The 25,000-nt window shown below is 19.0% G+C and overlaps 7 protein-coding genes across 7 annotated transcripts; 1 reads left to right on the top strand and 6 right to left on the bottom strand.

Annotated features, from left to right (window-relative positions):
• Nucleotides 1-503: 503 nt before the first annotated feature.
• On the bottom strand, nucleotides 504-1,742 carry PADL01_0421600 (conserved Plasmodium protein, unknown function; the record flags this gene model as incomplete). The annotated part of the gene is made up of 4 exons (XM_028685338.1): nucleotides 504-752; nucleotides 901-1,088; nucleotides 1,364-1,486; nucleotides 1,574-1,742. The coding sequence occupies 4 exons, from the start codon at nucleotides 1,740-1,742 to the stop codon at nucleotides 504-506; spliced, it is 729 nt and encodes a 242-aa protein (XP_028536846.1).
• A 475-nt stretch (nucleotides 1,743-2,217) lies between these two features.
• Nucleotides 2,218-4,458, bottom strand: PADL01_0421500 (serpentine receptor, putative; the record flags this gene model as incomplete). Its single annotated transcript, XM_028685337.1, has 7 exons — nucleotides 2,218-2,291; nucleotides 2,444-2,493; nucleotides 2,622-2,681; nucleotides 2,802-2,886; nucleotides 2,991-3,032; nucleotides 3,136-3,543; nucleotides 3,711-4,458. The coding sequence occupies 7 exons, from the start codon at nucleotides 4,456-4,458 to the stop codon at nucleotides 2,218-2,220; spliced, it is 1,467 nt and encodes a 488-aa protein (XP_028536845.1).
• An 886-nt stretch (nucleotides 4,459-5,344) lies between these two features.
• PADL01_0421400 (eukaryotic initiation factor, putative) lies at nucleotides 5,345-6,517 on the bottom strand (the record flags this gene model as incomplete). Its single annotated transcript, XM_028685335.1, has 1 exon — nucleotides 5,345-6,517. The coding sequence occupies one exon, from the start codon at nucleotides 6,515-6,517 to the stop codon at nucleotides 5,345-5,347; it is 1,173 nt and encodes a 390-aa protein (XP_028536844.1).
• Nucleotides 6,518-7,744: 1,227 nt separating this feature from the next.
• PADL01_0421300 (conserved Plasmodium protein, unknown function) lies at nucleotides 7,745-8,167 on the top strand (the record flags this gene model as incomplete). The annotated part of the gene is made up of 1 exon (XM_028685334.1): nucleotides 7,745-8,167. One exon carries the CDS (start codon nucleotides 7,745-7,747, stop codon nucleotides 8,165-8,167), a length of 423 nt encoding a protein of 140 aa, XP_028536843.1.
• Nucleotides 8,168-8,724: 557 nt separating this feature from the next.
• On the bottom strand, nucleotides 8,725-17,220 carry PADL01_0421200 (pre-mRNA-splicing helicase BRR2, putative; the record flags this gene model as incomplete). Its single annotated transcript, XM_028685333.1, has 1 exon — nucleotides 8,725-17,220. The coding sequence occupies one exon, from the start codon at nucleotides 17,218-17,220 to the stop codon at nucleotides 8,725-8,727; it is 8,496 nt and encodes a 2,831-aa protein (XP_028536842.1).
• A 1,677-nt stretch (nucleotides 17,221-18,897) lies between these two features.
• Nucleotides 18,898-19,664, bottom strand: PADL01_0421100 (40S ribosomal protein S19; the record flags this gene model as incomplete). Its single annotated transcript, XM_028685332.1, has 2 exons — nucleotides 18,898-19,407; nucleotides 19,662-19,664. 2 exons carry the CDS (start codon nucleotides 19,662-19,664, stop codon nucleotides 18,898-18,900), a joined length of 513 nt encoding a protein of 170 aa, XP_028536841.1.
• A 2,361-nt stretch (nucleotides 19,665-22,025) lies between these two features.
• PADL01_0421000 (alpha tubulin 2) lies at nucleotides 22,026-23,719 on the bottom strand (the record flags this gene model as incomplete). Its single annotated transcript, XM_028685331.1, has 3 exons — nucleotides 22,026-23,195; nucleotides 23,288-23,408; nucleotides 23,658-23,719. 3 exons carry the CDS (start codon nucleotides 23,717-23,719, stop codon nucleotides 22,026-22,028), a joined length of 1,353 nt encoding a protein of 450 aa, XP_028536840.1.
• Nucleotides 23,720-25,000: the final 1,281 nt, after the last annotated feature.

The following is a 25,000-nucleotide window of genomic DNA, read 5'->3' as shown; positions in this document are numbered from 1 at the left end:
TGTATGGAAATATACAAATTATAGCATAAAAGAAAAAATAAATTAACACATATTTAAAAATGGAAGAGCAATATTTGCTTATCACATTTTATTAAGCACAAATAAATAAAGATATATTATATATATATATATATATTAAGTATAGCAATTATTTTAATTATATATTTATATCTTTTATATAATTTATACCATTTAATTTTTTTTTTTATTTTATTTTTTTTTTTTTAATTAATATGTACTCATTAAAATTATTATATAAATTAAAAAAAAATATAAAATAATAATGAAATAAAAAAAAAAAAAAAAAAGGCAACACATTTAACCTTATAAAATATAAAAATGTTTCAATTAAAAATTACCAAAAAAAAAAAGAAAATATTAAAAAAAATACAATGGTCAAATGAAAAACTAAAGACTTTATAATATGTGTATATAACATATTATTATAATATATATATATATATATATAATATATTTATGTAACATAAAAAAAAAAAAAAGAGTTATCTTTTCTTTTTCTCAAATACATAAATACATTTTTTAATGGCGTCATTGTTACAACTATCTCTGAATATTTTACTATTCTTTTCATCATATGTATAATTATAATTATTTAAAAAAACTTCCAATATTTCATTTTCATCCTTCTCATTTATAGTTCCTATATTAAAACTATTTGGTTTATCCCACGATATTATAATTCCCTTATCATTTAACCTGTCTAAATTTTTTAAGAATATTTCTTCTTTTTTCTATAACAAAAATATGTACACACATACATACATATATATATATATTATATATATTATATATATATTATTTATAACATATATATATATATATTTTTTTTTAAAACATCATATATATTATAATCAATTCAACTATTAAATTCTTTCTAACCTTGGGTATATATTCACCTACGTTCAAACACAAAACATAATCAAAATTAAAAAATCCTCTTAAACTTTTCCCTACATTTCTTATAATTTTATTCTTATCATCATTTTGATCATTTTTCATTCTATTAACCTTGTTCATCAAGTTTGATATCAAATATTCATCTGTTGCATCCTGTACATATAAACTCTCTAAAAAATAAAAAGAATTCAATTAAGATAAAATTTAACATAAAATAGCTATATATATATTTTAGTTAGCTAAAAAAAAAAAAAAAAAAAAAAATACACACACATAAATATATATATATATATATATATATATATATATACTTTAGGTAGCTAAAAAAAAAAAAAAAAAAAAAAAAAATACACACAAATTTATGCACATATATATATTAGCTAGCTACAAAAATCTTTAAAAAAAATATTTTTTATACAATATTACAAAGTATCTTATAAAGTACCATTATTCAATGAATTGATAAGTTTATAGTTTCCATCAAATCCTATTGATTTTATTTTATGAAAATTTAATTCATTGACATAATGTCCATATCCACACCCAACATCAACAACTGATTTAACTTCTACAAGAAATAAAAAGGGTCAAACAAAAAACATATAAATATAAATATATAAATATATATATATATTTTTATTTATTTATTGTTTACTTTTTTCCTTAAAATATTTTATTATTAAATTGGATAGGATATAATCAAAAGTATAATTTATATTTGTCAACCAATATCCATTCTCATGTATTCCCCATTTAATCGTAAAACCTAAAAATCGGAGAGTGTCACTCAACAATTTATGCTCGTATTTTTTTACATAATACATTATATGGCAAAAAAAAGCAAATATAGTCAATCAATATATTCTTAACAGTAAAAAGTTAATTTGTCAACATATTCATTTGAAAAAAAAATTAAATTAAAATTAATGAATAAATAAAATATATATATATATATATATATATATATACATACAATTATATATTTTTTATAAGTAAAAAATTGTCAACAAGCCAACTGAAAAAAAAAAAAAAAAAAAAAAAAAAAGTGAAGAGGAAATCAAATGAATAAAGTAAAATGAAAAATCTTCCTTTCTCCTTCAAGAAATATTTATTACAAAACTTTTGTTCAAAATACAAATAATAAATATTCATAAAATCAAAATATAGAATTGAAAAAAAAAAAATATATATATATATATATATAGATATATTCATATACATATCATTTTAACAAAAAATTTCCATTTATATATATAAGGACAAACAGTATATATAAAAAAATAATTATCACTTTGTATATTAATTTAAATCCAAATATGGATGTTTCGATTCCAAAACTGAAAACTTCTCCTCTGACAAGTTGTAAACCAAATCTTTAGAAAATAAAATAAAAAATTAAATAAATAAATAAATAAATATATATATTATGTGTACATATATAATTATACATATTCATAATAAGTATTTTTTTTTTTTTTTTTTTTTTTTTTTTTTTTTTTTTTTTTGTATTTATTTTATTTTTTACAAATCAATATGTAAAGGTTAAAAAAGTGTACAAACAAATGGGTGAAGTGCCTAACAAAAAAAATAAATAACAATAAATAAAATAAAATAAAAAAAGTTTAATAGTGTTAGAACAAATTATACAATGAAAAATGTGACATATATATGTATATATATTTTATGCATATGTTCTAGTTTACAATGAAAAGCTTTTCATTAAGAAATATTGAACAGGGATTGACAATATCCATAAATTATAACTGTAAAATGAATAAATAAATAAATAAATAAATATATATATATATATATATATATATATATATATATATATAATATATAAATAAATATGTTTATTTATATATATTTTATTTTTAACTAACAAAAATGTGTCAAAAAGGACATAGAATTTTTCATCCATTTGTGTTTTTTCCTTGAGCAATTTTTTGCTGTTATCATAATTTAATACTGAAGGGATTAAAAGAGGAACATAAATATATACTTATATATATATATATATATATTTATTTATTTATTTATTTAATGGTCTGTTTGTTTTCTTTAATTTTTACCTGCAACTACTATACGATAAACAACAAAAGGTAGAGCCACAACTATGAGAGAAAATAAACACAAATAAATAAATAAATAAATAAATAAATAAATAAATAAATACATACATACATATATATATATAATATTTTCATGTTTGCTGACTTGAGTGTAAAGTTGAATATAAATTCAAATCCTGATTATTTTGTATCTCAAATAATATATAAATAAATTTTAATATGGAATATGTAAAAGCTACCCTTATTGTTTCTTCTTTTTTATTTTTTATATCATTATGGAATATATAATATATAATAACAACAATGAAGCAATCAAAAATGGCTTCATATATTTGGCTTAGTACCTTGAGAATACTAAACCCAGATCCATTGAATGCATATGATATTAAATGTATAAAATATAATATATTAGAAAGAAGGAAGAATAAATAAGAACAATGTATGGCTTCTTTCAATACATTATTTGTGTTACTTAGGTTTTTTCGTTTTCTATAATATACTAAGGACAGCACAAAAAGTAGTACTATCAGCAGCATATGAATTTCAAAAAGGCCTAAAATGTGTGCAAATATATATATATATATATATATATATATGTATATATATGTGTGTATATGTAATGTATAAATTAAAAAAGAGTAGAAATATTTCAATATATATATATATATATCTATTTTTTTTTTTTTTTTTTTTTTTTTTTTTTTTTTTTTTTTGTTATACCTTGGTCTTCACATGAGAAATGATTTTTCAAAAAATTCATATTATTTTTAAATTCAATCTTGAATGCGTTTTTAATTTTCTTTCCACAATTTAATAAAATAAAATTTAAGTTTTTGTGTGTAATTGATTTCTCTATATCTTTTTGATAAACAAAATATGTATTGTTCATAAGTTCAGGAGGAATATCATTTAATGGATGTACAAATAATGCAACTGTTTCTAAATCTTTACATGTCTTTCCATTTTTATTATGTGCATAATTATATATTTCATCATCACTTTTATCTAATATTAAAAATTTTGTATTGGGTATATATAAATTGGATAAAATAACAACACCATTATTTGAATTTTTTGAAAAACAGAAATTTGAATATTTGCTATAATTCATATCATTATATAAACCATATATAACTTTTGAAGATACCATAAAATTATTACAACTCTCTTTTTTAATAAATATTTTATTTTCATATATTTCTTTTAATATCACTCCAAATTTATATAATACTGATAATATATAATATTTATTATATATATTATATTTATTATATATATTATATTTATTATATATATTATATTTATTATATTTTTCTGATATAATATTATTATTATCACTTATATTCCTAATAGACAAATTTAATTCTCGCTCTTTTATTAACAAGCATTTTTTATTAATATTTGTTAAGTAATAAAATACAATAAAATATATTACCAACTTTATTTTACTCCACTTTTTTCTTATCATATTAGGGATTAAATTGTAAAAACATAAAAATGGAAAAATATAAATATATATAACAAAATGTCAAAAGGAATAAATATATAAATAAATAAATATATATATATATTTATATATATATTTGTTAATGTGAATATAAGACCGTGTATATATTTATCCTCCTACGTAATAATTACCCCATATATGATTTTAAAAAAATTTATTATTTACACTTAATGTTTTCCATCTTTTCATAATATACAATAATATATATATTAGATCAATTAAAAAAAAAAAAAAAGAACATGTTTTTCTTATAATATAAAAATGTTAACGTATGTGCTTATTATGTACAACACATTTTTCAATTATATATAAATATATATATATATATATATATATATTTTTTTTTTTTTTTTTTTTTTTTTTTTATCAAAATAATGAAAAAATTATATATTGTTCTTAATTGGATACGAAAAAAAAAAAAAAAAAAAAAAAAAAAAAAAAAGTTTTGTTTTTAATTTAAAAAAAATAAAAAATTACATATCATATATATATAATATAAAATTTCATATTTGATATATTATGAGCATATATATAAAAAACAAAAAATAACAAGTTCATTTTAAAAGATACATCATATATATATTATAAATAAGTAAAAAGTTGTATCATATAATAAATTAATGGTACATATAATATATATATATATATTAAAAAATAAATAAATAAAAAAAATAAAAAAAATAAAAAAAATAAAAAAAATAAAAAAAATAAAAAAAATAAAAAAAATAAAAAAAAGTATTGTACAAAAGAACAATAAATAACAATAACATAATTGGCACATACATATATATATATGTGTGTGTATAATTTTATATATATAATTATTTATATTTATCTTTTTATTACATTATAATAACTCCGTTATATTCATTGGCATTTCATCAATTTGTGTTGAGTAATATTGTTCAATGTCTCTAAGAATTTTTATATCATCATTTTTTACAAAATTAATAGCCACTCCTTTTCTTCCAAATCTTCCACTCCTACCAATTCTATGAATATAACTTTCTCTTGAATTTGGTAAATCATAATTGACAACAAGTGAAACCTCTTGTACATCTAAACCTCTTCCCCATATATCTGTAGATATTAATACACGAAATTTACATTGCCTAAATTTCAACATAATATCATCTCTTTCACTTTGACTCATTCCTGCATGCATTTTACATACAGTAAAATTCGATTCCAACATCTTTTTGGTTAGCCAATCCACTTTCATTTGTGTATTACAAAAAACTACTGCTTGAGTTATTGTTAAACTCTCATATAAATCTGCCAATGTCTCATATTTCCATTGCTCTTTTTCTATAGATACAAAAAATTGCTTAATTCCTTCCAAAGTTAATTCATCTCTTTTAACTAATATTTTTACTGGCTTGTGCATAAATTTATTTGTTATTTCTAACACTTCTTGAGGCAATGTTGCAGATGATAATATTATTTGAGTATTAGGTGATAAAAAACGATAGATATCATATACCTGTTCTTTAAATCCTTTGTTTAACATTTCATCTGCTTCATCTATTACTAACTGTTTTATATATTTACATTTTAAATGTCTTAAATTTAACATATGATAAATACGACCAGGGGTTCCACTTATTACATGTACTCCATTATTTAAAGCTTTTATATCATCACTCATTTTTTTACCACCAATGCAACAATAAATTGTCACATGGATATAATCAGCCAATGCTAAACAAACCTTCTGAGTCTGCTCAGCTAATTCTCTTGTTGGAGATAATATTATTACTTGAGTCTCATTCAAATTCCTATTTACACAATTCAAAGCACCTACTGCAAACACACACGTTTTACCTGTACCACTCTGACTTTGTAAAATTACATCCCTTCCATTTAATATAGGCTTTATACCCCTCTGCTGAATAGCAGATGGCTTCTCAAAACCGTATGCATATATTCCTCTTAGTAAACCCTCATCTATTCCAATATTTTCAAAACTTGTGCATATTTCATATTTTTCTGAAGTTTTATAGTGATCATCCTTTTCCATGGTATTACAATATAAACACACAAGGGTATGTATATGTATATATATATATATATATATATATATATATATTTACTAAGACGTATTAAAAAAAATCACTTTTTTTTTTTAACTGTACTAAAATGATATATATATATTTTATTTTTTTCCTGAACTGTACATGTATTTTGTGAAATATTTTGTACAAATTATGTATTGTTCAGGTAAATGTTATAAATCGTGTTATATATATATATATTTTATTTTTCTATATAATATAAAAAACAATTCACTTCTTTATATATATATATTTATTTATATATTAATTTTTACAACAAATGATACATTCTACGAATTCTTTTAACAAAGCTATTCTCTAACAAAATAAAATAATCTGTATTATATATATATATATTATTATAATAAAACAAACTAATACGGATATAATATTATTCAATATATAAAGATGATAATCTATATTTTCAACATATATTTTAATAGGTACCTCATAAATAATTTTTATAATAATCCTTAAATTCTTGGAAATATTAAAAAAAAAAAAAAAAAATGAGAATTACTATAAAAAATTGAAAAATATATATTATTTATTTATATTAGAGAAGAACCTATAAATTATTCAATTATCTTCAAGGGTAAAAATAAATAAATAAATAAATAAATATATATATATATATATAATATAACATATAATATATTTCATATAGATGGAAAGATGCAATAGATTTAATTTTTTTGAAATTTGTATTTTAAATATATTTTTTTTTTTTTTTTTTTTATGTGGATTTTATAAAAAATGGCACAATATATTGAAATGCATATTACATATAATTTTATACATATTATATATATATATATATATATATATTATATATATAGTATTTTTGCCTATATAATAAATAATATATATATATATATATATATATATTATAATATATCATATTTTTATATATTCGTAAAATAAAACATGTTCATCCACCATTCAATCATAAATATATTTAAAATAAAAAAAAAATTATATCATTCTGCGAAAAGGATATCATTCTTTATATGTTAAATATATTAATTTTTCTTCATCCTTTTTTTTTTTTTTTTTTTTTTTTAAATTTATATATTAAAATTGAAAAAATTATGTTTTTTTAATAATATTCTCTTTTTTTTTTTTTTTAATGTGATATTATCCTATATATATATATATATACATATATTACATATTTATTATTTTTTTTAAGTATGGGACTAGCCGCAGACTATTCCAAATTAAGTGACATGATTTATGAGGTACAAGATTCCCCATCTTTGTACAGTAAAGAAAAATATTATACTCAAAAACAAAATGATAAATTTTATGATATAAAAAGATTTATGTGTTTAGGAAGTACTATCAGAGATAATGATAATTTATATGATATGGATAAACTATTAACAGAAGGACATAAGAAATGTCATAAGACATTGAAAGATACATTTAATGTAATTGGTTATAAGTATTGTACTACTAATAATAGTGATAATATAAAATTCGCTAAACTATTTTATGATAATTATTCCAACTTGTTTTATTGTATGCACTTACATAATGATGCTAAAAAATGCAATTCGTTATTTAAGCATTTTTATGAAACCATCAATTATGATACGATAAATAAAAAGTGAATATTATTATTTATTAAAAAATATATAAATTTTATGTATATCATTTTTATTATTATTTTTATGTATATTTCTTTGTCTCACTAGAATATAATTCAATCGTATAAATATATATATATATAAAATATATGTATCATAAAGGATGATAACATCATTTTTTTTTCTCTTTTTTTTTTTTTTTTTGTATATATTAAATATGAACAATATATATATTATTGGAACTTATTTTTTTGTTTAAAAAAACAAGCATTTGTAAACATAAAAATTTTTTCTTTATATTAATTGAATGAGTTTATATAAAAAATGAAATATATATATATATATATATATATATTATATATAAATTTGATTAATATACACATTTAGTAATAAATATTTTTCAAATTAGCCTGTCTTTCAGCTAGCCAAAATGGAATAGTTAGCTAAATTACTAATTAAAAAAAAAAAAAAAAAAAAAAAATATATATATATATAAATAATAAATAAATAATATATAAATAAATAAACATAATATATATATATATATATATATTATATGTTTAATATATATGTACCTATTTTTACTCCTCCACGGTTATCTTAAACTCGTATTCCTGGTCACAACCAACATAAGAATCGTTAACCACATAAATTACCACGTCATAAGTATTTGGCTTGTCAGGTAATTCAAAATTAATTTTTATATTATTGATACTTTTCAATAAAGACAATTTTTTGATTGATAAAAGTAAATTCATTTTTTTAATTCCAATAACGATCCACCACATTTCTTCTTTTTCAAATGGTAAATAAAGTGAGTGTGCAAAATTCACAGCATCATCTGTTAAATCTCTTTCTATGATTAAATTAAGGTGTGCAATTTCATTAACTTTATAAGATTTATCAAGATCTATTTCATATTGTACTTCTATAATTGGGAAAATATTACAAACATTTGCGATTTCACTTCTTTGTTTTTCATTTAAATGTTTTAATAAAATATCTCTAGTTTCATCTTCAGCATTTATTAAATCATAGACATCAGATATTTCTAAATCATTTGCTTGTTTAATTAACTGTTCATTAAAATGTGGTAACTGATATAAATTCGATTGATCAGTACTCTTCATACTTTGGGTTAGCATTTGTGATACCTCCATAACAAATAAACAAAAATTTAAAATATTATTACTACTAATAACATCAATTAAAGAATTGATCAATTTATATGCTTTTAATAATACATTTTTTGTTTCTTGTATATAATTAATTGGTAAATTATATCTATGAATATGTGCTTGTAAAAGTATAAAAGCTTTTAAATGAGATGTAAAATAAATAGGTACTGTCATAAATTGTAATAAATTAATATATTGATCTTTTTTATATTCTTCTGATTTGTTATCATTATTTATATTATCTTCAATGTTTCCATTTTTTAAAGTATTTTCATTATTGATAGAAAGTTTTAAAAATTCATATGTTACTTGTATATTACATGCTTGAGAAATTTTTAAACATAGATATATATCATAATTATATATTTTTAATATGTCATTAAAAATATTTGATAGACATAATATTTCAAAAATTTTTGATTTCTTTAATGTTTTTAAAGATAATACATATTGATTAAAAAAATGAATAATATGATAATCTAAATTATAAAATGAGGATATAATACCTAAATTACATGGTTTGATATCCATTGTTTGTTCTTCTATATTTATGCAATTAGCGAATGATAATATTTCCATATTATTTTCTATAAGTTCTGATAAATAATCTGATATATGTTCATTCGATATACCTTTTAATCCATAATAATTAGGATTTTTTTTTATACGTCTATAAAAGAAAGACCACGTTAACCAATCAATAGCATCTTGATAATTTTCAATGGTACTCATAACTATTTCATTATTTAAGAAATTCGGTAGACTATCTTCAATATTCGATTCAACAGTTAATGGTTCATATATAAAATTTTTATAATATTCTTTTTTTGTTATATATGTATATATATATACAAAAGATTTTGTATCTTCATTTTGTCTTCCAGCATAACTTATCATTTCTAAAATATTTTGTATGCTATAATCTTCTTCTTTATTATTATGGAAATGTGTTATAATAGTATCTAATATAATAACTGTATTAGCATACACATTTAAACTGTAGACATAATCATAAGAAACGATTAATATTTGTATTGTTTTTTTATCAAATAATATTTCCACAATTTTTTTTTCTATATCTGTCATATTATTATGCAAATAGCAAATACCTTGTCTCATAAATTGTTTTAACATTTTATCACTTATATAATCAAATATATGTTCATTTTGATTATTTATATAATTAGAATGTTTTCCATTATTAGTAAATATATTACTACCACAACTACTACTACTATTACTATTATTACTATTATTATTATGATCATTCATATCAACACCTATGTTATTCTCTCTTGTATCCTTATTGTTAATATCATCATTATTGGATATATTCAAATTAATCATATGATTAATATTTTTAGCCAATTCTTCTTCACTTATATTATTATGTAAATCATTACTATTAAGTCTTCCCCAATTGTATACATTTTTTGGTGTTATATCATCATTCGAATTTTTGTTATTTATTAAATCATTCTTCTCATTCTCATTACTGATATTATCATTCTTGTTATAAGAGAAAAAATTGGATATCCACCCTCCTGTTTTTTTCTTCTCTTTGGATTCATTATTATGATCATTTTGATCAGCATGATGCGTATCCGAAGAATATTTATTATGTGTACTATATTTATGATTTTCTAAATTTTCAAAATGAGAAAAATATTTAAAATTATCATTATAAGCAGAAAGAATTAAATCCAATGCCAAAGTTTTACACATTTTTTGATCTGTTACAAAAATAATAACATTTTGCATTTTTTTTTTTTTGTGTGTATTATTTAATTTTCTTATATTTTGATACACTTGTCTTTGCATGGATATATATCTATTTTGTTTATTCATAATATTAACTGCATGTAAATATATTTCAATAGGTATATCTCTAACAGTTGATAAAAAGTTATAATAATCATTTTTTTTACATCCAATCCATTCAGCAAAATCTTTAGAATTATATAAAGAACAGCTAGATAAACATAATATTCTATTTAATCCTATATAATCATATATATTATCAATAGAGAAATTTTGTAATTTATTTATATTTTCCAAGAAATTCTTATTCATATTTTCTTTATTTAATATGGACATAAAGAAATTATCATTATCATTATTATGATGATGATCATTGTTTTGATTTTTTTTTTCTGATTTATTTAAATTTAATTGTGTTGTTATATATCTTATTCTACTTATTACTATTTCCATAATACCTCCTTGAGTTGTATCTAACAATTCCATATGATCAAATATATAAAAGGATATATTTTGTAGTATTTTTTTCCTTCTCCATTTTTTTGATATATTATCATAATTAGATGGATTAGATAATATAATATGATGTGTTTGTAATAGTTTCATATCTATTTGTATATCTCCTGTTAGTATACACATTTTTAAATTAAATATTTTTTTAAGAGATTGCCAATTTTTATATGTTTTTATGATTACATCATCTAATGGTGCAATATAAACAATTTTTATGAGATCTACTAAATTATTATTATATATAAGATCTGATAATTTTTTATCATTAATAATTTTATAAACATCTTTATCATTTTTAATATATGTTTTAATATAATCAAATAAGCAATCTAAGAATTTCATGATTTTTATAATACCTAATTCAGCTGGAATTAAATAATGTTTTGAATTCGAGCTAGCTATTAATACATTTCCATTATTTTCAAAAACAGATGGAAATATTTGTGTATGTATGGAATTAAAATAATGTAAATTTCTTATCTTATTAAAAAAGTTCTGACCTTTTTCATATTTTATTGAGTGTATTGGCAAGGGTTGTAAATCTAATAATTGTGTAGAATAAAAATTTGGAGGAGGTAAAATTAAATCTTTTAAATATAAATTTATGGTAGCTTCACAATCTAACCATTTATCAGAAATAACTTTAACAATATAGAAAGGATTATCATTTATTGGTAGAAAAAAGGTTAACATATGATCATCTAAAAGATCAGCTGGGTTATACATACTACTACTACTATTACTACTACTATTATTATTATTATTATTATTATTATTATTTGTTGTGGATGTTTTATTTTTATTATTGTTTACATTGAATATATCATTTTTATAATTCTTTTTTAGGGTAAATAAATCATAATGTAATATATTTTCATTAGATATATCAAAAACAAAAACCCAGAATAACATATAATATCCATGATATTTATAATTATATATAAAATCTGGTGATATATTTAAATCTACTTTTAATATTTTATGATTTATTGGTTGTATATATGCATTTAATTCTAATTTTGGAAAGTGATGTACTAATTTATAAATATTTTTTGCAATTTTTTTATTTTTAAAAATAGTTATATATTCATTTAAATTCATTGTTAAATAATTTTTAAAAGTAATATTTTTCTTCTCAATAATACGTATAAGATCTGGACTTAATAAACCAAATTGTCTTAATGGAGTCATAGTGCTCCACATTCTTCTCTCAATCATTTTACAAAATTTTAAAGTTAATTTAATTAAATTATAAGAATTTTTTTTTAAAGAGATTTCAAAGAATGATCTAAAAATACGTAATGCATTTTGATGTATATATAACATATCTGCATTTATAATATAACCATTTAATATTACATTTGATAAATATAATTGTAATAATATATTTATCTTAGTATATGGAATATTTATAGATTCTTTAACTGGTATAGGTAATTTTTCAATTAAAATTGATAATTCTGTTTTTTCTTCATCTCTTATATAAATATTTTTAAATTCATCACTCATAGTAAATATTTTAAGTAAATCAATTTCATTTGTATATTTATTTAATTTTTTATTAAATATATCTATAGATTTATAATCTACATAATAATAGCTACTAATTTTTCCTATATAAGTACTACTAACACTATTTAATTTTTTATTATATTTTATTAAATCATATTTTTCTAGTATAACAAAACAAGAATATAATATATTAAACATTTTTTTTTTAATTTTTTCCATAAATTTATTATATTTACAATTATTTTTTAAAGTATACAAATAATCCCACATGCTATTATTATCATCATAATTATCATCATTATTATTATTATCATTATTATTATCATCATCATTATTATTATTTTTGTTGTTGATTTTATTTTTATTTGCTTTATTTTTGATATTTAATATATCTTTAAATTGATCAATACTTTTTATTTGATCATTATTATTAATATGGATACCATATAATGTAGGAGTTTTCAACATACGTATATACATATAAGTACGTTCTAACCAGTTCATAGCATCCTTCATATTTTGAATATTTTTTAAAACAATTTCTGCATTAATAATATTAACAATATTATGAAGTAATGTTGATTCAATAGATAATTGTTCATTGTTTAGAGATAAATATAATTGTAAATTTTTATGTTCTGTAATAATAATAGCTTTTCCAGTTTTATCATATTGAGGTCTACCTGAACGTCCAACCATTTGTAAAATATCCATACTAGATAATTCATCAAAATCACCTATATTAATATTATATACACTTGTACCTTTAATTATAACTGTATGTGCAGGTAAATTAATACCCCATGCTAATGTGCTTGTACTAACTAATACTTGAATATGTCTATCAGAAAATAAATCTTCAACTAATTTTCTATCTAATCTTTTTAATCCTGCATGATGTATTCCAAATCCAAATGGTAATATCTCTTTTAATTCTTCATTTATTACATGTTCTTTTTCTGATAATAATATCTCACTTGATATTTTCTTATCCATTAAAAACTTACATAAATTATCACTCTTCATAAATCTATCAATTAATAATTTTGCTGTTCTATATGTTTCTTTTCTACTATGAACAAATATTAATATCTGATTTTTACCAGCTTCTTCAAGTACTTTCTCATATGTTATATCATTCATAAGACCATATTTCTTAATTCCTTTCTTTTCTTTTATACCTATATAATGCTGTTCTAATTGAACTGGTCTAAAAGAATGATCAAAATAAAATATTCCCTTTTCTATATGAGCTCTTAAAAATATTCCAACATCTTCATAATTTGGTAGCGTAGCAGATAATCCAATTAATCGAATCTTTTTCTTTCTAATAGATATATTATTGGATCCAGATTTGTTCTCTCGATTGTCATGTACACCATCACCATATACAATATTATTATTATGATGATCATCAGCTTCAGATGAACCATATGTAATAACACCACTCATATCATATACCATGGTGTTATCTATATATCTATTTAAACGAGCTATTATACTCTCTAAAACATTTCCACGTATTTCATTCAACAAATGTATTTCATCAAATATAATTAATTTTATTTTATGTAATAATATTTTTTCATTCCATTTTCTACTAATAACATCAAATTTTTCAGGGGTCATCACAATAATCTGACTATCATCTAATTCTTTACTACTTAGATTTACATCACCTGTTAATTCACTCACTTTTATATTCAAACACTTAAGTCTTAGATTAAATGATTGCACTTGTTCAGTTACTAACGCTTTCATAGGAGATATATATACAATCTTAAAATCTTTTCTATCAATTTCTCCACTTTTTAAACGATATGAATTAATAACATTCAAAATACATAATAAAGCAATATTAGTCTTACCAGAACCTGTAGGAGCACATATTAACATATTCTCTTCATATCTATTAAATGCTATATCATATACTTTAGATTGTATTGGATTTAATTTATTTATATTAACACAAGAAAATACTTCATGTGTCCATTCTGGTAATTCATTTATATGTATCAATTTTATATCTTCTGCACATGTATAATAATTTTTTTTATTATTTTTTGGTTTTTTCACACCATCCATTTTATTATTTTTCATACTACTAATAATTATTTCATCATAATCTTTTCTTTCTATTCTTTTACTTTCAGGTGGTAATATCACTTCTTTATTAAAAAATATATCTTTATTCTTTTCTTTTGTTTCTAGTTTTTCTAGGTCGATGAATTTATATTTCATATTATTATAAAAACTTTTTCTTTCATTATCATCTTTCTCGGACTCACCATCAATATCATCATCTTTGTTTTTTTTGGACCTTTTTACGTTCGATTTTTTTTTCAATTTATTAGAATCGTCATCATATGTATTAATATTACCACGTGTTTTTATATTTGTATTTACATTTGTATTTACATTTGTATTTACATTTGAGTCTTCTCCTTGTGAATCGCTATTATACAATTTTGTAGATTCATAATAATTATCATCATCATTATCATCATCATCATCATCATTATCATCATTATCATTATTGTCATCATATGATTCCTTCTCCTCCTCATCATGTATATATGTATAATCAGACATGCTACTTTTTTTACTATAATCATTTTTTTTTTTTTTTCCTAATAAATTATCTGCTTCTTTTCTAATTATTTTACTATATTCATTCTGCTTATTCTTTCTCACATTTTTAAAATTACATAATTCATCTAATATATCTTGTCCTTCTTCTGTCTTTTTCATCTCATTCTTTATTTCTTCTTTTTCTTCTTCCGTTTGTGCCTGACCAAGCAAGGTGCAATAATATATTTTCCATCTATTTTTTATTAAAACCCTAGCAATATTAAAATTTTCATATTTTAATATATGCATTAATTTATTCTCACTTTCTTGTATATCATATATATTTAAAACATTTAACACTTCCTTTTCTTTATCTAAACATAAAGAAGGATCAGGATATATTTTATTTAATTCTCTTTGTAACCAATGTGAATCAATTACATTAATATTCAATTCATCATTATCTTTAATATTATTATTATTATTTTCTTCATCATAATATAAATTTTTATTTGTATTTTTTAAACTTAAATAATTCTCGTATTTTTTATTTTTTTTATCATAACTTTTGAGATGATTTATTTGGTTACGTTTCTTATTCTTTTTTCGTCTCACACTATTATAATTATTATTGTTATCATCATTAATATTTTTATTGTCATCATCATTTGCATCTTCACTTTCATCTTCATCTTCATTGTCATCTTCATTTGCATCTTCACTTTCATCTTCATCTTCATTGTCATCTTCATTTTCATCTTCATCTTCTTCTTCACTTCCACTTTGATTATCATCACTACCATCTTGTAATTCCATTGTCTGCTCATCATTCATATACCCTCTCGTATTTCTTCCTATATTAAAATAATCATCGTCTTCTTCAAATATGACAGCAACGCCCTCTTCATTTTCTACATATTCTCCTTCTTCTTGTTTATTAAAATCATATATTTCTTTTGACAAATTATTTATTTCAATAAATACCTCATCAGTTATATTTATTTCTAGTTGACTTTCCACTTGTTTCTTTTTGTCTTCATTATTTAATTCTTCATTTTTTAAAATATATAATATTTCATTACATGCACTATTAATAATATCTCCAGTGTTATCACCTAATAAATATCTTATTTTACTCATAAGTTTTGTATATATTTCTTCTGTATGTTTAGTTGATGGTTTATATAAAAAGATATCTTCAATATTTACGTTTAATACACTTTTTTCTTTATGACGAATTTTTTTACTTGATCTTTTATTATATTTATCATCATCAAAAAGATCTTTTCTTTTATATCGATTAATATTCACTTCATTATTATTATTATTATTATTATGATCTCTTATTAACATAATATTATTATTCTTCTTATTATTATTATATTCAACTTTATCACCCATCTTATATTTCAATCTTCCTACTAAACTTTCACTTTCACCTGTAGGTTCTTTGTTACTAGATATTGGTCCTTCTCTTTGTAACACCAAATTTGAGTTCATACGATATTCGAATCGTTTAAATTTTTCATATTCTTCAGCCATCTTATAAAAAACTTATGGTGTATCTTTTATAACTTTAGAGCTAATTATATATATATATATATATATATATGTATCTATCAATATGTTTGTAATATGGTGCTATATATATTTCTCTTCTATAAATAGTTTTTTTATATAATTATATATATATATATATAAATATATAATATATATTTTTTATTTTTATTATCCCTCATTTGTTAAACAACAATAAGGAAAAAATAAAAAAAAAAAAAATATATATATATATATATATATATATATATATTTTTGAGATAAAATAAAATTTCCTTTATATGATAATTTAGAAATATAATATAATCTTCTAACATTTATTATAATATTTATACATATAAATAAATAAATATATATATATTACATATTGATAGAAATGATTATGTATTTTATGATACTTTTATAAGAAAAGTATTTATTTATATAAAGGTAAAAATGTAATCATAATTACTCATATTATCATAATTACTTTATATTATCATAATATTTCTATTAATTTTAAAAAATAAAAGGAAACAATAAGTCACATATATTATATATATATTAAAATAATTATTTTCTATGTAAAAAAAATGAATAATTATAAATAAAAAATATATATATATATATTATAATTTATATGCATACCAAATATTATATAAATGAAGTAAAAAAAAAAAAAAAAAAAAATTATACATATATATATTATATATATATATATATATATATTTACATTTAATATTATAAATATATATGTTTCTTGGATATCATAATTTTCTTTATATCCTTCTTTTTTTTTTTTTTTTTTTTTTTTTTTTTAATAAGAAATGGAAACATTATAAAATATATTATAATAAATATATTTATTTATTTTCATAAATTTTTGAACATAATTCATTTATATGATAAAAAAAAAAAAACAACATAATAATTTTATAAATATATGAAGTTAATAATTTGGTCTCCCTTTTTTATATACACCAAAAAAAAAAAATATAATATAAATAAAAAATAAAGGTCACATATATATAAATATATATATATATATATATATTTATATTTTTTATGTATTTATCGAATGTGCTGGTATAACACCCTTTATTGAAAAAAAATAAGAATGAGTGAATTCAAAAGTTCAAACATATATTATATAAAATTTGTATTATCCCTTTTTTTTTTTTTTTTTTTTTTTTTTTAATTGTTAAAGGATTATATATAATGAGAGTAATTAAAATGAAGTATATCTCTTTATTTTGAAAAGATATAAGAAGAAAACCTTTATAATATATATAAATATATATATATATATATATATATATATATTTATATATATTCATACACATGATAATAAAAAATATATTTCATAAATAAATAAGTTTCAGTTTTAATTTTTCTTGTAATAAATATATTTTGATATATTTATAGAAAAAAAAAAAAAAAAAAAAAAAAAAATTAACACATCATAAAAATATAACATATAAATATATAAATATATATATATATAAATTTTATGATGATATGATAAAATATATTGCTGTAGTTATTCATATTGCATCCCAAATATGTAAAAAATAAAATAAATAATATAAAAGAATAAAAGTAAATAAATAAATATATAAATATATATATATATATATATATATATATATATATATATATATATATTTTTATTTATTAATTATTTTACTCCTTGTTGTATACTTTTTTATTTATATATCTTGCAAAATTATTTATTGCATTTTCTCCTTTTGTTGTTAATCTTCTTCCTTTTTTTTTTGGATTCTGTTCTACATATCCTAAATTTTCAAGTTGCTGTAATATAGATCTCAAAATTTTTCCACTAGCTAAACTCGTATGATTTGGAGCTACACCTCTTCTTTGTTTGCAACTAAATTGTCTTTTTAAAAATCCTACTCCTATATCTGGATGTAAATATAATCTTCTTAAAATACTTGATGCTCTTATAAAATACCAGTCTTCATTTAATGGAGCTAATTTCCTACCTTTTCCAGTCTTAACAAACGTACACCATTTAGGATAAGTTATCTTGTTATGTAACTTTAAATGAGTTGCATAAGATCTTATAAATAAATCTGCATCTACATCTTTTATACAATTATTTGTTCTTACAAAAGGTACGGGTTCTAATAACCTCTTGCTTACTACACCAATATCTTCAGTAAATTCTTCCGCCTAAAAAATGAAAATATATATATATATATATATATAATATATATATATTATTATATTATATATAAATAAGCTATACAAATATACCCACTTCATAAAACATACATATAAATATAAATATATATATATAAATATAAATATATACATATAAATATAAATATATATATGTAAATATTTACATATATATATATTTTTTATATATAATTATATTTTTTTTTTATTTCATCTTTTTTTTTTTTTTTTTTTCAAGAATTTACCATTTTTTTCTTTCCTTTTTAATTTTCCTCGATTTTAAAAAAAAAAATAAATAAGCTTAAATTCAAAATAAAAATAATATAATGAAAAAATTAAATTATTTTATTTTTTGTTTTTTTCAAAAATATTATTACTTTTTTTTTCTTTTTTTATAAATAAATTTAAGAATAACTAAAATGAAAAAAAAAAAAAAAAAAAATTATTTATATAAAATATAAAATATAAAATTATTCCTCAATAATTTATAAAAAATATATTATATAATAATATTATACATATATTTTATATGTTATATATATAATATAATATATTTATAATATATATGTAAAAATAATAAAAATTGAGATATTTAAAGGATTCATGATTTATTATATATAATATAAACATAATATGTATATATATATATATATATATATATATATAATGTTTTTTTTTTTTTTTTTTTTTTTTTTTATATATTTATAAAATATGAGTAATTATAAATATATATAATATTAACATTTACAATAATAAATATATTTATACCTCATATAAAATAAATATTATTATATATATATATAATACTATTACATATATAATATATATATAGATATATTTTTCAAACCTTCAAATATGCAATATAATATTATATATATATTATATATATGTATAGTATATATTATTATATTATATTATATATATATATATATATATTTTTATATGCTTCATAAAAAATAAGGGAAAAAATAAATTAAAACAAAACAAAATTTTATTTTTTAAATATTATCTTTTATATATTTTTTCATTAAATATTAATAAAATTAAAACTTTTCAAAGAACTCAAATTAATTTTATATACATATATATGTATATATATTTATATATATATGTTTTTTTTGGTTTTTATCAAATTATCTAAAAAAAAAAATGAACCCCCTCAAAACCCCACAGTCTTCCTAATTAGTATATTCAAAATGGAAGATAAAAATAAAGATAAAAATATAAACATAAATAAAAATACGGGGATAATATAATAATATAAAAATATATAATAAATATATAATATTATATATATATAGAGAAATATATTTTTTTTTTTTATAAACAAAATGAATGAATCCCGTTAATTTTTTTATTAATTCATGTTTCTCTTTTAATTGAAGAAAAAATATTTAGCATCTTATAATAAGAGATAAAAAACCACGTGACCAATTAAAACATAAAAAAAAAATACATACATAAATAAATAAATATATAATATATATATATAATATATATATTATTTTTATTTGTATTTTCCTTATTGTTTTATCCTTTCAATGTTAATATTATATAATATATATGTGTTAACCTATATTTCCATTTCTAATAAATTTAAAAAAAAATAATAAAAAATTAAATTGTAAAAAATTTTATCCATTTTAAAGAAACTTCTTAAAGTTTAATTTTTTATATCAATGAAAAAGAACAAAAAAAAAAAAAAAAAAAAAAAAAAAAATTCTTTTTTTCTGATACTGCTTAATATTTACTTCTACATTTATATAACACTAAATCTTATGTGTGCTCATATTATAAAACATATATTATATATTATATATTATTTTATACATTTGTAAAAATAGATATAATAAAATAAAAAATTTTCATCATATATTTATCAAAATGAACATTAATATGTAACTTGATGTATAGATAAATTATTCGCTTAAAGAATAAATATATATATATAAATAAATATTTATATGTGTAATATATTATTATATAATGAATAATAATAAAGGGGAAAAAATATATATATATTCTACAAATTTAAATTTTTATAAAAAAAAAAAATAATATTATATTTATACATTTATTTTTTGATGAATGTACTTATGAATTCTCATATAATTAATTTTATACCACATATATATATATATATAATAAATAAAATAATTAAATAATAAATTACTACTAATTCATGGGTACATACACACATACATATATATATATATATATATATATATATATATATTTATATATTTGTAATAAGTACAATTTTTCTTTAATATTAAACTTATGAGGGTGTAAATACATAGAAAAAAATATAGATATTCATGTATATATATATATATATATATTTTTTTTTTTTTTTTTTATAAAAAATAATTATACAATATGATATAAGAGGATATATATGTTCCATTTATTCATTTTATGAACATATATAATATGGTAGGAATATATGACGTATGAGATAAAAAAAAAAAATGATCTATAGGTAAATATATATATATATACAAATGTGTATATATTTGTATAAGAATTATATGCTTAATTCTTTATATATATATATATATATATATATATATATATTTTTTTTTTTTTTTTATATAATTATTATTTGTTCATTCGTATCCTTCATCCTCTCCCTCTCCATCATTAGATTCTATTCCTACCTCTTCATAATCTTTTTCTAATGCAGCCAAATCTTCTCTAGCTTCACTGAATTCTCCTTCTTCCATACCTTCACCTACATACCAATGAACAAATGCTCTTTTTGCATACATTAAATCAAATTTTTGATCCATTCTTGAGAATACTTCTGCAATTGCTGTTGAGTTACTGATCATACAAACAGCTCTCATGACTTTGGCTAGGTCTCCTCCTGGTACGACTGTAGGTGGTTGATAATTTATTCCACATTTAAAACCAGTAGGACACCAGTCAACAAATTGTATAGATCTCTTTGTCTTAATAGTTGCAACAGCTGCATTCACATCTTTTGGTACTACATCTCCTCTATACATTAAACAACAAGCCATATATTTTCCATGTCTAGGATCACACTTAGCCATCATAGATGCAGGTTCGAATGCAGAATTAGTTATTTCTGAAACGGATAATTGTTCGTGATATGCTTTCTCTGCACTTATGATAGGAGCATAAGATGATAACATAAAATGGATTCTAGGATAAGGTACCAAGTTAGTCTGAAATTCTGTTACATCAACATTTAAGGCACCATCAAATCTTAAAGATGCTGTTAAAGAAGATATAACTTGAGCTATCAATCTATTCAAGTTTGTATATGTTGGCCTTTCTATATCTAAATTCTTCTTACATATATCATATATTGCTTCATTATCAAGCATAATTGCTACATCTGTGTGTTCTAATAACGAATGAGTGGATAATACAGAATTGTATGGTTCTACCACAGCTGTAGAGACTTGAGGAGATGGCCAAGAACAAAAATTCAATTTGGATTTCTTTCCATAATCAATTGCCAACCTTTCTAATAATAAACAGCCAAGACCACTACCTGTACCTCCACCTACAGCATTAAACATTAAAAATCCTTGTAAACCAGTACAATTATCAGCTAGCTTTCGAACCCTATCCAAACATACATCAACAATTTCTTTCCCTATGGTATAGTGACCCCTAGCGAAATTATTTGCAGCATCTTCTTTTCCTGATATTAATTGTTCAGGGTGAAATAGCTGACGATATGTTCCTGTTCGAACTTCATCAACGACGGTAGGTTCTAAATCGACGAATACGCAGCGTGGTACCTAAAATGAGAAACACAAAAGAAGCACACATATATATATATAAATATATACATACATATATATATATATATATATATATATTTTTTTATTACATGTTTTCCAGCTCCCGTTTCTGAGAAAAATGTATTAAAGGCATCATCACCCCCAGCAACGACCTGGTCACTTGGCATTTGACCATCGGGTTGAATTCCATGTTCAAGGCAAAACAATTCCCTATAAAAAGAAAAATATATATATATATATATATATATGTATGTATTTATATATATATATATATATTTTAGTTTATACACATGTGTTTTAGCACAACATATTGATTAATATATTTATAATAATACATTGAACATTATGTATCTCTTTAAAAATAGAAATTAAGAAAAAAATCATATCAACAGACATATATAATATATATATATATATATATATATATATATATATGTATGTATTTTATTTTTGTTTTACCAGCAAGCATTTCCTATTTGAATACCAGCCTGTCCAACGTGAATACTAATGACTTCTCTCATCGTTCGGAAAAAGTAGGTAAATAATCTTAATAAGCAAATAAAATAAATAAATATAAAAATGGGTATGTCTAGGTTTGTACCTATATTAAATAAATAAATAAAAACACATATATATATATATATATATATATATATATATATATATTATATATATTATTCAATGTGATATATATATATATATATATATATATATATATATATATACAAAATACTTATATAGAAACTTATATTAAATATACTTTTACAAACTCATAATTATAAATTCATAAAATATATACATATATATATTATTTATTATGATATTACTTTCTTATATTCAAGGAAAAAAAAAACCTTACTCAATTTTTTTCTTTTATGTCTTCTTTATAAAGATATAATAAAATATATTATAAAGAAAATATATATATATATATATATGTAAATAAATATATAAACAGATATATAATATATTTATTTTTATTTGTTATGTATTTATTTTTTTTTTTCTTGTTTTATAGTTTTAAAGAAAATGAAAATTTTATATTTCATACAATGGAATTTCTATTTCTTTTTATATTAACATATATTATACATTTCTATTTTTGTAAATATAAGTCACATATTAAAAGATAAAAAAAATAATCAAAGAATATAATATATGAGGAAAAAAAATAAAATAAATAGAACTGAATATATAAATATAATTGTTATATTCTTTACTTTTTCATATGCTCAAATTATAGGAAAAAATATAAAACGCGTACATAAATAATAAGGAAAAAATAAAATAAAATAATAATACGTTTAGCAAATAAATATAATATATATATATAATTATTTATTTATAATATAAAGACATATGCACATATATAATTAGATTGCTATATATAATTTTATATAGAACATTTATTAAATGTGTGTGTACTATGTTTTTTTTTTTTTTTTTTTTTTTGACCTTTTTTTAATAATAAAAAAAAATTTATAGTAAACATATATATTAACTATATATGCTCATTCAAAGCCTTTAAATGTTGAGACATAAGAGAAGCAATATGACAGTTATTTCCTTTTTATTAAAAAACATGAGTTATATAATTTTACCTCATAAATATTTTGAGGTATTTTAAATGTGTGCAAGAAAATATAATACTATATATACATATAAAATATATAGAATATATAATACTTACATATTTTTAAACATATTAGTAAAAAAATTTAAATATATATATATATATATATATATATAAATCATAAGTAACGCAATTTTAGTTATAAATGTGTATAACATTTTAATTTTTT

The sequence above is a fragment of the Plasmodium sp. gorilla clade G2 genome, assembly GCF_900097015.1.
Source record: "Plasmodium sp. gorilla clade G2 genome assembly, chromosome: 4".
In the NCBI taxonomy this organism is placed as follows: domain Eukaryota; phylum Apicomplexa; class Aconoidasida; order Haemosporida; family Plasmodiidae; genus Plasmodium; species Plasmodium adleri (nom. inval.).
The sequence above is the reverse complement of the archived record's forward strand: the minus strand, read 5'-3'. Positions and strand labels throughout refer to the sequence as shown.